The sequence below is a fragment of the Eschrichtius robustus genome, chromosome 19 (genome assembly GCF_028021215.1).
Source record: "Eschrichtius robustus isolate mEscRob2 chromosome 19, mEscRob2.pri, whole genome shotgun sequence".
NCBI classification, from domain to species: domain Eukaryota; kingdom Metazoa; phylum Chordata; class Mammalia; order Artiodactyla; family Eschrichtiidae; genus Eschrichtius; species Eschrichtius robustus.
Genome location: NC_090842.1, coordinates 55,317,986 through 55,334,063, shown reverse-complemented (window position 1 = coordinate 55,334,063; position 16,078 = coordinate 55,317,986). Strand labels below are relative to the sequence as shown.

Genomic DNA, 16,078 nt, shown 5'->3' with positions numbered 1-16,078 from the left:
TGAAGTCTACCAGTTGAGAAGTTTTACCTCCTTACTGGAGGCAAGAATTGCTACACATTTCAGGAAAGTATTCAATGTAAAAGCGAGAGAACAATTCAAAAAATTAAAGTTTTTTTGATTTGGACATAAAAGGCAAAAATGGACAAGGAAACTTTAAACAAGTATAATTACTCTCTGAGAGATCAGAGATTACGTTGCTTCTGTAAATAAGAATAGAAAGCTATGAAGAAGGAAGAATTAGACACAACTCATGAAAAATTCTTCTATCAAATACTAATTCTAGGAAGAGAACAAAAAACCTGAAATAGAGAAGACTGTCAAAAAACAAAAATACAAGAAACATCCACAGAACTAGATCCTATAGACTGAAAGTGCTCACTTATACCTAGCATAAAAAATGTTTAAAAATCCACAACATAGGGGACTTCCCTGGTGGCGCAGTGGTTAAGAATCCGCCTGCCAATGCAGGGCACACGGGTTCGAGCCCTGGTCTGGGAAGATCCCACATGCCACGGAGCAACTGGGCCCGTGAGCCACAATTACTAAGCCTGCGCGTCTGGAGCCTGTGCTCCGCAACAAGAGAGGCCGCGATAGTGAGAGGCCCGCGCACCGCGATGAAGAGTGGCCCCCGCTTGCCACAACTAGAGAAAGCCCTCGCACAGAAACGAAGACACAACACAGCCATAAATTAATTAATTAATTAATTTTTTAAAAACAATTAAAAAAAAATCCACAACATAAATTATGAAATTTCAGTACATTGGGGATATAAATAGCAGTAAGTATTGGGAGGTGAACAAGAAGGAGTCATAAGATTACATACAAAGGAAGAGAAAACAATTGGCATTAGACTTGACAACATGAGCTACCAGAAAACTTTGAAGTAATGTTTCCAAATTCTGAATACTGGCAAAGTGTGAGGTAGAATAAAGATATTTTCAAACACGAAAGACTCAAAAATTTATCTCTAACACATGCATCGTTTTTTTTTTTTTGGCAGCACGGCTTGTGGGATCTTAGTGTCCCGACCATGGATTGAAACTCGGGCCCTCGGAAGCGCAGAGTATTAACCACTGGACCGCCAGAGAATTCCCTCTAACACATGCATCTTAAGGAAGCTGTTGGAAAAAGAACTTGAGCAGAAATGAAAAATTAGCAAAAATTAACTTAATTCCAGGAAACAGGAATCCAATTCAGGAAGAGAGTGGAAGTAAGTTTCATGATAAGTGTACAGTCTTGAAATGAGAGCCACAGAATGGAAGCCTGAGAGATTCTAATTGGATATTTGAACAACTGAAAAAAAAAAATCAGTGGACACTTAACACATCCAATGGAACATCTCTAAAAACTAGCAACAGGTACAAAGAAAGCTAGCTAAATCCTTAATAAACAAAAATGTATCTATGAAAAAATATACTTGGTTTTGAATTAAAAATAATTTACATAATTAGTATATTGACATAATCAATAATTGAGATATAACCATATTTGAAGGTGGTCAAGGAGAAACAAGAAGGTAGAAGTTGTTTTGCTTTAAATGAAGTACTGATTGTTACACTGTACATTTTTATTGCTAAGGTGGACAAAAAAATGTTGCCTGCCATTTCAGTAAACAGAAAATATTGCCCACCATCAAGCCATCTGCCATTGCAGCCACCCCCGAAGCTGAGACCTGTGGAGAATTCAGGATGGAAAAAAACAGGATACTGGTCCTAGATAGTTAAGATGCATATCAAAGGAATAATCTCAATGAACCCAGACTCTTGCATCTTCCCATACACAGAAAAGCACTAAAATCATTAACTTGAGATATATGGTTTTTGTGATTAGCAGTAATATTTTGATGTTTGACTCCTTTTATTGTTGTTGTTTTTTGTTTTTTCAGCAAAAAACTCTTATACCTCCTGGCTCCTCCTTCACCTCTTTGGGACAATTCCTCAGAGCTACCTGAGAGGCTATATCCAAGGCTATCTTCCTCAGTAATGTCCTGAATAAAATTCTCAACATTTAGGTTGTACATACTTTTTTCAGTTGACACTAAGGATATTTTTAACTACTAAAATGAGACTGATCTTTTAAATTAAAACTGTTCAAAGAAACTTTTATTATCCAATGAAGACATTGAATTCATCCAAGGTTTCATCTAGGAGCAGGGGGAAAAATACCCCTCAACCACAGAGGAATATTGCAAGTGCAATTATGAGAGAAAATAAAGTGCCCCTCTCTTTTGTTTTATGAAGTCCTATTAATTTCAACTTTACTTTCTGATTAATTGTCCACAAAAACGATGAATAAACTATAATAGGAACAGAAAAGAATTTTATTTGAGCCAAACTGAGGACTATATTCTGGAAGACAGCCTCTCAAATAACTTGGAGGAACTGCTCTGGAGAAGCATGGTTTTCAGCAGTTTTATATCTTGTCAGAACAAAGAACACCAAACAAGTCAGGGATACATTCCTTCAAGGTTTCAAAAAAACAAAACAAAACAAAAACAGATCAGCATGTACACAGTGAGTCAGTATGGCCTTGGCACCAAGGAAGCAAGTCCTATCATCGAAGGAGTACCAACATTGGCGTCTCAGGAAGGGAGGCATTTAATCTTTATCTTTAAAACAGACATTCTTTACTTCTGATCATTGCACCTTTTTCTTTAATAACTGAAGCAGATGTACAATGTATGTTTGATAGGCCACAAACAGCCTGTTTTAGTTAGCATAAAATTTGAGTTAAATCATGTATAAGCCAGAATGATTTCCCCATACCTCAATATGTGAAAATCTCTTTCATCAGTATACTCCTACAATTCTAGGTCTCAGCAATAATGATAACCTTGCCTCTTCTTTTCCAATGTTGCCTGTGCTTGTAATTACTCATCCAACTGCCATAGCACCACATTCCTGAGGGTACACTTAAGACAATGATCATCAAAAACCTAACACCCGGTAACACAGTGACCCTCCAACACAGTGCCCATGGAAAGCAAGAACCAGAAGTGCTGGCCTATCAAAACCATCCCAGAAATAACACAAAATAGGGCTATAAGAGAAGAAAAATCTTACCTCTAGCCATCTTAGGTTCTCAGCGGGGGCTCTTTAAAAAAGATTAACAGAAGAAAAACAATTTATTAATTTGTCTGCAGATGTCATATGGGAAAACCTTAACAAGAGCAATTCAAAGTATGGCTTAGAACTCCATCTTTTATAGCATCTTCAACAAAGAACATAGATTTATAGAGAAATGACAGGATAAAGAAAAGCAGTTTTCGACTTCCAAGGGTGGCAAACTGTGGGAGGAAACTAATGGAGTAAAGTTTATTTGCAGATTCCTTTGGTGCCATCTATGGGCTAAGAATCTAGAGTTGTCTCCAGTAAAGGAGAATGTATATCCTGCCTTTAGGCAGAAATGGGGGAGGGTAGAGAGAGCTTTTCCTGCATTTGATGCTTCTAAATTGCCCTCGGCTCAAAACTTTTTTTATTTATTTATTTATTTATTTATTTATTTATTTATATTTTTGGCTGCGTTTGGTCTTCATTGCTGCATGTGGGCTTTCTCTAGTTGAGGTGAGCGGGGGCTACTCTTCGTTGCGGTGCGTGGGCTTCTCATTGTGGTGGCTTCTCTTGTTGCGGAGCACGGGCTCTAGGCACACGGGCTTCAGTAGTTGTGGCTCGCGGGCTCTAGAGCGCAGGCTCAGTAGTTGTGGCGCATGGGCTTAGTTGCTCCGCGGCATGTGGGATCTTCCTGGACCAGGGCTCGAACCCTTGTCTCCTGCATTGGCAGGCGGATCCTTAACACTGCGCCACCAGGGAAGCCCTCAAAACTGTTTTTATGTCAAAGAGGCATATGTTGGGGTGACATACTGTGGTTTCCTTCAGGGCACAGTCTTCACAGATACACATAATCTCAGGCACTTCACAAGGAAGCAACTGTAGGGGAGCAAATTTTGCAACCCCAAAATGTGTCTCTTTGGCATGAGGATTAATTTAGGCAGATTATTTTTAAGAAACAGAAGACTCAGGAAGTTTTTCTTTTTACCTCCCCCTGAGCTGCCTAAAGAGTTTAGATAAAGGGCTGTTCCCAGAATAGAGCCGATATCTCACCAGAGATATCTGCAAAGAACAGGGGCTAAGTGTGGTGGGGAAACTCTTGGCAGGGGCTGGAGATGAGTCCACTACAAGTCCCATTGTTTCTGAGTAGCTCAGCAAACATTTGCTTACCAAGTGTTTGCTTTTCCATCTCCGTGTGAATTGCCTTCTTTCCCTTTGAAGTCCCAAACCACTACCCCCACATCCTCTTTTTTCTTTAGCTGAAGGGCTTCAGCTATTTTGGCAAGTTACTTAGTTTTCCTGGATCTCTGTTATTAAAATTTGGTTTGATTTTATTCTGTTAACCTGTCTCATGTCAACTTAACTCTTAGACTGTAAGCAGATAGGGTAGGGGGTCCCTGGAGAAAGAGAACCAGGAATGGCTTTCTTGACATAAGAGATGCAGTTTTGGCCTAAGCCATTTTGTGATCTGAGCCTGGCCACAATACTTGCTCTTGAACAGGCTAAGTAATAAATGATCTTAAGGGAACAAAGGAATGTAGGAACAGAGAAAAGGCAGTCAAACAATAGTGTAGTGATAAAGCAGAGTCCTAGTTCCTCCTCAAGGGATATGATATTGGAGACGCAGCAGCAGTGAACGGTGGCGTGAAGCGAGATCTTAATTCCCTGCCCAGGAGTTGAACCTGGGTAGCCTGGATGAAAACCAGGAATCCTAGCCACGAGACCAGCAAGGGCTAGAGGCTAGAAGCAAATTTTCCCTGGCTCTTGCCTCCATTGAAAAATGCATTTCTGAAGGAGGCAAAAACTGTAAAAACAGGTACAAAGTTTATTATTAGAGACACAGCACAACAAGTGGGAGAGCACACAGAGAAACAGTTTGTTTAGTTAAGACAGAAGCAGGGCAGAGATACATACCCAGAGAGAAAGGATGTGGTCATCCTCTCTAATGAGGAGTGCAGTAAAGAGGCGGTTAAATCATTTATATATGGCACTTCTTCTGGGTCCTTGTTTACCTTTGGCCAATTATCTGGTTTCTTTTTCCGCACCTGACCTGCCCTAGGACCCTCCCCAACATATGTGTGCAACTTTTTTCCAAGATGGATTCCAGCCCAGAGGCCTATGGGCATCACCTATTCTGGGGTGGTGACTGCTCCTTTTTGACCCTGAGGAGCCTTTCTGTGCATGTGCAATGTCTCTGTTGCCCCAAGGATTGGAAATCTATGACCTCTTGATCCTTTACTCAAACAGGGTTTAGCCCCTCTCTGTTCCTGCCATGACTGTTATCTTCCAAGTGTCCTCAGAAGACAAAGCCTGGCTATTTACCCTGTTTCTGTTGTTGTTTCTATTTCGAAGTACAAACAGGAGGCTGGGTGTAAATATCTAACCTGGAGCCCACCTATCTCCTGTCTCAGGAAATGCAAACAGGAAGCTAGTTGTAAGTGTCTAGCCTGAAGTCATCTTTTTCTGCCCCAAGAAATGTAAACAGGAGGTCAGTTGTAAATGCCTAGCCTGAAGCCCATCTATCTCCTGCCTCAGATATACATAATAACATATCTTTGAGTTCTGCAGGAATTAAGGCCCCACCACCTGAGGTGGAGGACAGAATGATGATGTTGACCAGTCAACTAAAGCTTGGACTCCGTTGACCTTTGCCCCAATTTTATGTTGAATTCTCCTCTGCTCAAGCCCCTTCATGAATATGCATGTACCCTTAACTTAAAACTTCCCCAATTTTGCTGTTTAGGGAGACACTACTTTGGGAAAGATCCCAGTGTTCTCCTTACATGCTGCAAGTAATAATTCCTTCCTTCTCCCGATCTTTGGCTTGGTTGTGTCTTTTGGCTCGACACCCACCAAGAGGCGAACCCAGTTTTCAGGTAACAAGACCAGACAGAACTTGGAAGCTTGGAGGAAAATTTCCTCCTCCTCGACACCACCAGACACCCCTAAACCTGGCGTCACAGTCCAGCATAATAGCATGCAACCTTCTGTCGTCCAACACAAGTTTGTGCGCCCAAAGCACAGTGAGGCCAAACTGAAACGTTGGAACAGAGAAAGGTTTATTGCAGGGACAAGCAAGTAGAACAGGTGGCTCGTGCTCAGAAACCCCAAACTCCCTAATGGTTTTCTGGGAGAATTTTTTATAGGCAAAATTTGGGGTGAGGGCTGCATGGTCTGTGACTTTCTTCTGATCGGTTGGTGGTGAGAGAACAGGACAGTGTTCCAGGACATTTGTGCTCAGCCTGAAGTTGCCATCCTCCAACTGGGTGGGGGGGGGGGGTCTTAGTTCCTGCAGAAGAACTCAAAGATATATTATTATGTATATTCCTCTAGGAAGGACTAGCGCTCTGTTTTACTGCTGCACTGTCATTGTTTTTTTAATTTTATAATTTAATTTATTTAGTTTTCATCGCATTGGGTCTTAGTTGCTGCATGCAGCTTTCTCTAGTTGCAGAGAGCGGGGGCTACTCTTTGTTGTGGTGTGCGGGTTTCTCATTGCGGCGGCTTCTCTTATTGTGGAGCACGGGCTCTAGGCATGCCGGCTTCAGTAGTTGTGGCACACGGGCTTAGCTGCTCTGCAGCATGTGGGATCTTCCCAGACCAGGGCTCAAACCTGTGTGCCCTGCATTAGCAAGCGGATTTTTAACCACTGCGCCACCAGGGAAGTCCCTGCCCTGTCATTTCTTGATTGCTTTTCCTTTGTTTCTGCATTGCCTCACTTTTCTGATTAGCAACTGTTTCAATCTGCCCTTTGGTACTCTGGAAAGTTGTAGGAGGCTGAAACTGAAAGGGTTTTGCAGCCAGAAGGGCCCCAAAGGGTCCTGCTTAGTTTCATTTCTCTGTGGCACCATTTCAGTCCAGCATCCAATGAGTGGCACACACTCAGTAAACAACTCCATGCATGAAAACACCACCCCATCCATGATCACACACTCAGCGCACGGGGCACCACGCCAACGCCAGTCCCTTGGCAAATATCACAGGGACCATGCTTGGGGGATTGGGATATCACAATCACTCTTAAAAGCCTAAAGATCTGGACACCCTAGACCAACTTGGAATCCTGGCCCCAACCTCTTCATACCGGCCCCCCTTACTCATCCCACCCTCCAGCCCTCAACGTGCATCGCCGCAAGGGCATCCTCAGCCTCATGGAGAACCCCAGGTTCGAACGGGTCCACCCGCGCGCTTGCGCACGCGGGACAGAAACAGCACCTCCCAGGAGCCTGAGCACAGGACTCTCGTGGGTGGGGGCGGAGCTCCGGGCCTGCGCCCGTTGCAGAGCCAAGAACCAAGTGAGAAAAGGCGGAATATACAGTTGCTCTGATTTCGGACTACAGTTCCAATAGGGGAACAGGTCAGGTCGATAGCATGGGTCACTCACAAGGTCACCTTTACAGGCGGGGAGCCGGCCTATTAGGAAACCCTGCTTCTCTGCGACCCCCGCCCCACGGGGATCTGGCCCCATCTGTCTCTCCAAGCTCTAAGTGAGGAGCCTGGGGACTTGCCCCCTCCCCCTGCGCGCCTGCGCACCCGGGACTGAGGAGGAACTCCCCGGAGTTCCGGCGCCGCAGACTTGAGCGCTGGGCTGTCCTCCGAGGCAGGCGAGGCCTGAGGGCGGTGAGGTAGGCTCGGAGGCGGCCGCTTCTCTTCTGAAGGAAACGAGCGCGGGACAGGCCAGGTTCTGCGGACCAGATCGAGGGCCTCAGGCCACTGTGCGTTTCCTCCGGAGTGAGGGCTTGTAGTTCTGAGACCGGGCGCCGCGGGGTTAAGCTCTGGCGGCGGTAATCGGGCGCCTCCCCGGCCTATTCTGTAATGCGCCACCCGGAGGTCCTGCGCTTCACTTTCCTCGCCTCACCTACCCAGGCCCGGGCGTAGAGGAAAGGTCTGGGAGGGAAGTGGGAGGTGGAGCCTCTGGGTGAAAGTGCCCTGCAAAGACGCGGTGGGCCGCCCTGGGCGTGGGCGGTTGTGGTGCCGGAACTACAGCGGACAGAGCCGCGAACCCGGACACGGGTGACCAAGGACCTTCTTCTGTCTCCCTGTTTCCATTGTGTATGCAGGTGGTGGGTAGCGAGGGTCAAGGGGGCGTGGACGTTTGTTTACCGAGACAAGAAACGCCTGCGGTGTAATGAACCCTGTTTGCTTCCGCAGCCCGTCAGTCTCCAGAGGAGGCCTGTGAAGTGAACCGAATCGCTGCTGCAGCTCTAAAAGCCAGGTTCTTTGTGAGTTTGTGCTGCTTCTTTGTTTCCGTGAAATGCATTTGGTTTTCAGGACACGGGATTTTTTAATTTCCTTCCCTTGGAATGTCCTGCTTAAGAATGATCTACTTATTGATTTGGGCCTGAGGATTTCCCTACCTCTTTAAGGGCAGGGACCTAATTTATAGATTCCACATTCTAGTGCCCACTTAATTCAGTTCTGTGGTTAGTTAACCATGTGCTATAAATTCAGTTGCTCTGTGAGCACAGCTTTTCCAAGGATTCTAATGATGGAAATAGCCCTATTGGAAGTTAACGTTTATGTTTTCTTTTTGACTGTGATTTGTTAAGGAGTAGTTTAGGGCTTTAGACATCTGTAATTATTACGGAGTAGGAGTGGGGATTTTTTTTTTTCCCCCAAGGGAATCCATGAGTGGAAATTTTTGGTACCAGCCTGATGTAGTTAGAGGTTTGGTAGCATGAGTTTATTTATTTTTGACAAATGAAAAATTGTATATATTTAAGGTGTACAACATGATGTTTTGATATATGTACACATTGTGGAATGGAATGCTAACCACACCGACTAATTAACATATCCATTACCTCTCATAGTTACCTTTTTTGTGTGTGTGTGACAAGAATACTTAAGATGTAATCTCTTGACAAATGTCTAGTATATAATACATTATTATTATTATCTATAGTAACCATGCTGTGCATTAGGTCTTCAGAACTTATTTATCTTATAACTGAAAGTTTGTAGTTTGTTTTGGGTATGTCTTTGGATAGAGGAAGAGAGGTGTGTGCAGTGGTTGAAAATTTTGAACCTAGAGGGTTTTAATCCTGACAACCACTTAAATCTGAGTGAGTTTGGGCAGTTTTTCTGTGTTGCAGTTTCTTAATATGTAAAATCAGAATTATTATATACCTCACAGGGTTGTTTTGAAGATTACCTGAATTAATATCTGCTAAAGCTCTTAGAAGATTACCTGGCACATTAGAAGAGTGCTTAATTAATATTAGCTTGTTGCTGTTAGTGATGATTCTGTCTTTCCCTATCAACTTTCTGTATTCCCAAGAATAATGGAAACGTGAAGTTAATTAGGATGAATACTTGCAAGCAGGAAAATGAATCCCGCTCAAGTGGACCAGAACAGGGATTCTTAATATGAAGTCTTTGGACTCTGTTTATGAGTTTTCAGGGCAAGAAAAATCTAAGATATATACAGAAATATTGTATATATTTGTCAATGGGTAATTTGGGAGAGGAAGTCTATCATTTCATATTATCAGAGTTGTATAAGATTGATTCTCACTGGTCTAGAATCAAAGTCTGGGATAACTAGGAATGACTTTTGAGATAATCTTAAAAAATTAATATCTAGCAATATGGTTAAGTAACTCACAGTCCATACATGTGATGGAATGTTATGCGATAATAAAGATTAAGTTTATAAAGTCATAAGAAAAAACCATATAATGTAATATTGGGAAGTACTTATTGTTCTGAATAAAAAATTTTTAAGAAATTGTTAAGTTACATATGTGTCCTGAACGCTAAGGTAAGGATTAACAAGATCTTTTGCAAGGATTTAATAATTGGTTATTCGTTGGCACGCAGGAGGGGTTAACTCAAATGATTGAGGAGCTGCTGTGAAATAAGCATTTTTCTCTGTCTGCTGTGCATACTGTCTCTTAATCTTTGGAAATGTCACGAACCAGCTTTGTGATCCTTCACAGAAGGATCTCTGGGTGTTAATGAAATACAACATTGAAGAACTGGTAAGAATTATTTTTTCAGTGACATTGATTTCCCTGTTGTTACCACTTGTGCAGGCCTATTTAATCAGTTTTTTTTTAATGACTATAAGGTACCCACCTTCCCAAATCATTAAAAAATTATTTTTAATGGGAATAGCTTTTTTTAAAAAAAATTTCTGATAATGTACTTAATGCAGGCTTGTGAAATATTTAGTAACTAAGAAACCTAAAAGAGAAGAAAATTAAAATTATCTATAGTCCCAACATCTAGAAATAATCACTATTAATATTTAGAGCATATTTTCCCAAAAATATTTCTACAAGCATTGTGGTTTTGTATATGGTTTTATTTCTGAATAGCATAACATTAATTGAAAATTTGAAAGAAACCAAGACCTCTAGTTCTTCATTTAAGAGAGGAATTCAGTACTCTCATTGATTTTGTAATACCTTCATGGATCTATGGAGAAAGGTGAAATCCCAGTGATCCCCTTTTGATTTGAGAAACCTTATAAGTATTTATAACTCTTAAGATAGAGATGGCAATTAAATTGAGAGACTTAATTAAAATTTAAAATTAATTTTAAAATCTCAGAATTGAAATACTGAGATTTTCTCCATCTATTGATATCTGTTTCACTTTAATAGGTTAAAAAATCTAATCATATTTTATATATTTTTTTAAACTGATTTCTTTTATGTGTTTCTTGGATATTTTCCATTCCTTAACAGTTTTCTAAAACTTAGCATTTAATGATTACTTTATTATTCTATTTTGTGGATGTTTTATAAATTATTTAAGAAATCAGTTGTTGGGAAGTGATGTTCAAAACGGCCTAAGCAATTCCTTAAACAGCCTTTCTTAGGTCCTATTACTTAATCAGTTTTTCACTTCAAGGTCACGTGGGATTTCAGAGGTAGGAACATTTAGGAATTTGGCATTGACTTTTGCCAAGTTGGGGTACAGGTGATAACTCTGAAGTATTTGGCTGAATTTCTGAAAGAGTCTTAGAATATGAAATGGACAGTTCTGCTATTTTAATGCCAGAAGCTTCATCCTCCTGATCCTTCATTTGAGTGAGAGTTTGAGAAATGAATTAATGATAATCTTACAAAAAACAAAATTATTTTAACCTCAGAGAAGAAGACTTGGGAAAGGAAAGCGAAATAATCTAATTATACTGTATAGCTCAGTTGGAAATGGTATTTACATAGTCATAATAATGGAAACTGAATATCCATTTACCCTGTAATAGAACAAAACCATATTGGAAGGATAGGGAGATGGAGCTACGCATACGTGCAGTGGGAGATGGGCGGATAAAAGACAGCGGGAACTATGCTTTCCATAGTAGGAAGTCAGTAGATATTGGTTAAAACTGAAAATTCGGAAGTAGCAATATTAGCATGTTATTTGAATATATGGTGTTTAAGTAACAAAAGAAAAAGCTAAAAGAGGTGAAAATTGTTGCCTCTAGATTTGGAAGATGGGGGAAAGAGTAGCAGGGATGGAACTGTTGGGGCTTTTTGTGATATTCCTTGTAGGGCTGTTTTAAATTTATGTCCAGGTACAAGCGATACAAATTTAAAATTTTTTGATTAAAAAATTAAGAAACTCCAGAGGAGAACAAAATAAAGATCACCTGGGATACCATCCAGTAGAGGTAACATGATAAAATTTTATTCCAAGTCCATCCATAGACTTTCATGCACACGCATAATACATGTATGCATATGTATGTAGTTTTCTTGCCAAAAATAGAATCACACACAATACTATTTTCCTGTCATTTTGGGGAGGGCATGTATTTGTCTAAATTACCTCTTACCTTTCATCACTTGTTTGTGTGTTGGGAGGGGCGGGTAGAGGGGTGTTGCATGTAGGAATGGGAAAGTGGTGTGAGTTTTTAAAATTTGGGAGCTGTGAGGCAATTTTGTTCTTATGGCTTCATATTCTTCCCCCAGCTCTTAGCTTCTGTGGACTCTGCTTCTCCAGCAAATGACCCTTGAGAAAAACTAACCAGTTTCTTGCAAATCTGAAATCATGGCTCATGTAAGTTGATATTTCTCTCTATTTGAAATGCTGTAATTTTTTTCAGGTTATGTAAACATTTTCATTAGTTATCCCAAAACTTCCTAACAGAGCCCCATCCAACAGCTTTTCCATAGTTGCTCCCACTCTAGTGAAGGATGGAGCCAGACAGCCTGGCCCCTCCTGTGTGCCCCTCTCTGTGTGAATTGACCAAATTACTGAAGGTCTCCTGTGTGTTCAGTCTTTGTCTAGAGCAGAGATAAAGCAGAAATGAAGTCCCTAGAGGGAGACAACTGATAGGAGACTCTCAGGACTGGAGAACACTTTAGAGCAGCACTGTCCAATATTAAAAATACAAAATTAGTGCCTTATTAGCACAGTAAGCGTCATGTCAGTCTCATAATAAGTAGAGAACAATATGCAAGGCACATATGTAATCTTTTGTGTCACGTTTTATTTATTTATTATTAAAAATTTTTTTTTAAATTATTTTATTTTATTTTGCTGCCTTGGGTCTTTGTTGCTGCGTGCGGGCCTTCCTCTAGGTTTTTGGCGAGCGGGGGCTACTCTTCATTGTGGTGCGTAGGCTTCTCATTGAGGTGGTTTCTCTTGTTGCGGAGCACGGGCTCTAGGCGCGTGGGCTTCAGTAGTTGCTGCACATGGGCTCAGTAGTTGTGGCTCGAGGGTTCTAGAGCGCAGGCTCAGTAGTTGTGGCACATGGGCTTAGTTGCTCTGCGGCATGTGGGATCTTCCCGGACCACGGCTGCAACCGGTGTCCCCTGCATTGGCAGGCGGATTCTTAACCAGTGTGCCACCAGGGAAGTCTCTAGCGTCACATTTTAAAAAGAAATGTGCAGTTAATTTTAATGCTTTATTTAACCCAATATAGCAAAATATTATCATTTCAAAATGTAATCAATATAAAAATTATTGAGATATTTTACATTCTTTTTTTTTCTCTAAAGTCTTCAATATCTGGTGTATATTTTATAGTCACAGCACATCTAAATTTGTACTAGCTACAGTTCAAGTGCTCAGTAACCACGTGTCTAAGGTAGCATATTGGACATTGTAGCTTTAGAAATTTTGTGTAACCTAAATTGTAAATATAATTTAATATGTTTAAGAGTATAGAAATAATCTAAATAGAATCATTATTAAGTCCAACATATCTATTAAATGGAGTATTTTATAATAAGTTTAAAATATTCAATAAAAGATTTGTTATAATAAGGGAAAGTGCTAATGATACATATAGTGATGAAATTGGGTCTGGAAGAAATTCTTTAATTTTGTGCAAACTCTACTTTTTAAAAATAGAGATTTTATGGTTCATCTGGGGGGAATAATTCCATCGATTATTTTTTTCTAACCCTTAAAGGGAAAGAGGTTAGAGTAAATCACATTTCTGTTTTTGGCCGCACCTTGCAGCATGTGGGATCTTACCTCCCCAACCAGGTTTCGAACCCGTGCCCCCTGCAGTGGGAGTGTGGAGTCTTAACCACTGGACTGCCAGGGAAGTGTCTAGAGCAAATCACATTTATTTTTTTTAGGCCCGTTGCTAGCAGTATTTTTATGGACACTATTTCAATTAATTGTGAAATTCTTTTCTTTTTTATTTACAATATTGTGTTAGTTTCAGGTGTACAACAAAGTGATTCAATTTTTTTTTTTCAGGTTATATTCTATTATAGGTTATTACAAGATAATGAATATAATTCCCTGTGCTATACAGTAAATCCTGTTGCTTATCTATTTTATGTATATATAGTAGTTTGTACCTGTTAGTACTCCTAATTTGTCCCTCCCTCCCTCTCCCTCCCCTTTGGTAACCATAAGTTTGTTTCTGTTTTATATGTAATTCATTTGTATTATTTTTTTAGATTACACATATTAGTGATATCATATAGTATTTGTCTTTCTCTGTCTGACTTACTTCACTTAGTATGATATTATGTAGGTTCATCCATGTTGCTGCAAATGACAAAATTTCAGTCTTTTTTATGGCTAGCATTCAGTTGTACATCTTAAGCCAGTCTTCTGTTGATCGGCACTTGAGTTGTTTCCATGTTTTGTCTATTGTAAATAGTGTTGCTATGAACAATGGGGTTCATGTATCTTTTAAAATTTTTGTATTTTCGAGTTTTTGTTTTCTCCAGATATATACCCAGGAGTGGGATTGCTGGATCATATGGTAGCTCTATTTTTAGTTTTTTAAGGAACCTCCATTCTGTTCTCCATAGAGGCTGCACCAATTTACATTCCCACCAACAGTGTAGGAGGGTTCCCTTTTCTCCACACTCTCTCTAGCATTTATTATTTGTAGACTTTTGGATGATAATCATTCTGACTGGTGTGAGGCGATACCTCATTGTGGTTTTGATTTGCATTTCTCTAATAATTGGTGATGTTGAGCATCTTTTCATGTGCCTATTGGCCATCTGGATGTCTTCTTTGGAGAAACGTCTATTTAGGTCTTCGGCTCATTTTTGATTGGGTTGTTTGTTTTTTTGGTACTGAGTTGTATGAGCTGTTTGTATTTTTTGTATATCAACCCCTTGTTGATCACTTCGTTTTCAAATATTTTCTCCCATTTGGTAGGCTGTCTTTTTATTTTGTTTCCTTTTGTGCCCATCAGCAGAAGATTGATGGTTTCCTTTACTGTGCAAAAGCTTTTAAGTTTGATTAGGTCCCATTTGTTTGTTTTTGCTTTTATTTCTTTTGCTGTTGGAGACTGATCTAAGAAAATATTGCTACAATTTAGTGAAACTCTGATTAATTACCTGAATGTATCTGGAAATAAGTAAAATTAGGTATCCTACAGTTATATAGGAAGCTTCATCTGTAGCAGTAGTAGGCAAACTGCAGCTTGTGAGCCAGATTCAACTCATGGCCTGTTTTTGTACAATCTATGAGTTAATTACTTTTTGAAAGAATTGTTTTAAAAAAGTAGGGAAAGGGGAAGGATATACAAATAGTGATAATATGTGGCATGTGGCCCTATACAGAAATAAATAATTTTACAAATAAAACATGGGTTTGTCATTTCAGGATTTGGTGATGTTCAGAGATGTAACTGTAGACTTTTCTCAGGAAGAGTGGGAATGTCTGAACTCAAATCAGAGGAATTTGTACAGAGATGTGATATTAGAGAACTATAGCAACCTGGTGTCACTGGGTAAGTTTATCTGTGTCGAGTAATGTAGAAATTCACATGACTGAATTTCAGGGCTATCCTTCTAAAAACTAGCCAAACATCTGCTTTGTAGTTTGGGAATAGGCACCTTCAGCTGTTAAACTATTAAATAGCACCTTTAGCTTCCCCATAAATCAGTGACGTTTACATTTTCCTTTGCCTTTTCCATAATTGCTTCTCTTGAATGACAGTTTGATATAAATTCTTAGACACTCAGAGCAAAACCATTTTCAAAGAAATCTGGTTTCATACTGCTGTAGATGGTCTATTATCTGTTAACTTACCTGCAATGTGAGTAGGAAGACAGAGGTGTCTGGCTCAACATACCTATTGAAAAAGCTTATACAATGTATATGATACTGGGTTAAATTAGTAGTTTGTTAAAACTCAAGTGGACACACTCAATTTATCACAACAAACATTATCTTTTAATTGATTTATGATTAAAAGTTTAAAATATATGAACTTTGCATTTAACATTGGATGAATATACTGGCAAGAAACTATTTTCCTCTTAGCAAAGTATTTAAAGAAAAGCAAAAATAGTACCTAATAAACATGTATAATGCTTACTATGTACTAGGCACTCATCCAAGCACTTTGTTTATTAAGTCAAACCTCACACAATCCTATACATTATTATAATAATGGGTATACATTATTATTTTATATATTTTTATGTATTATTTTATATATTATTATATATTATTTACGTATGGGTATATATTATTTTTCCAACTGAGAAAACTGAGGCTGTAAGTTGTTCAGGTGACAGAGGCAGGATCTGAAACCAGTGCTCTCAATGATTACTTCCTCAAGAGACAGAGGCTGTATGAATTGG

The 16,078-nt window shown here is 39.8% G+C and overlaps 1 protein-coding gene across 2 annotated transcripts in view; it reads left to right on the top strand.

Moving 5' to 3' along the window:
• The first annotated feature begins 7,616 nt into the window (after positions 1-7,616).
• LOC137753340 (zinc finger protein 345) overlaps positions 7,617-16,078 on the top strand; it is a 186,903-nt gene continuing 178,441 nt past the window's right edge. Inside the window, exons 1-5 of one of the 2 annotated variants that reach the window (XM_068528463.1) lie at positions 7,617-7,762; positions 8,199-8,269; positions 9,870-10,030; positions 11,975-12,062; positions 15,093-15,219. In XM_068528463.1, the coding sequence (XP_068384564.1) occupies positions 12,054-12,062; positions 15,093-15,219 (136 nt within the window). In that variant the 5' untranslated portion in view covers positions 7,617-7,762; positions 8,199-8,269; positions 9,870-10,030; positions 11,975-12,053. Of the gene's footprint in view, positions 7,763-8,198; positions 8,270-9,869; positions 10,031-11,974; positions 12,063-15,074; positions 15,220-16,078 lie in introns of those variants that run through there. The other variant, XM_068528464.1, reaches the window with a different exon arrangement.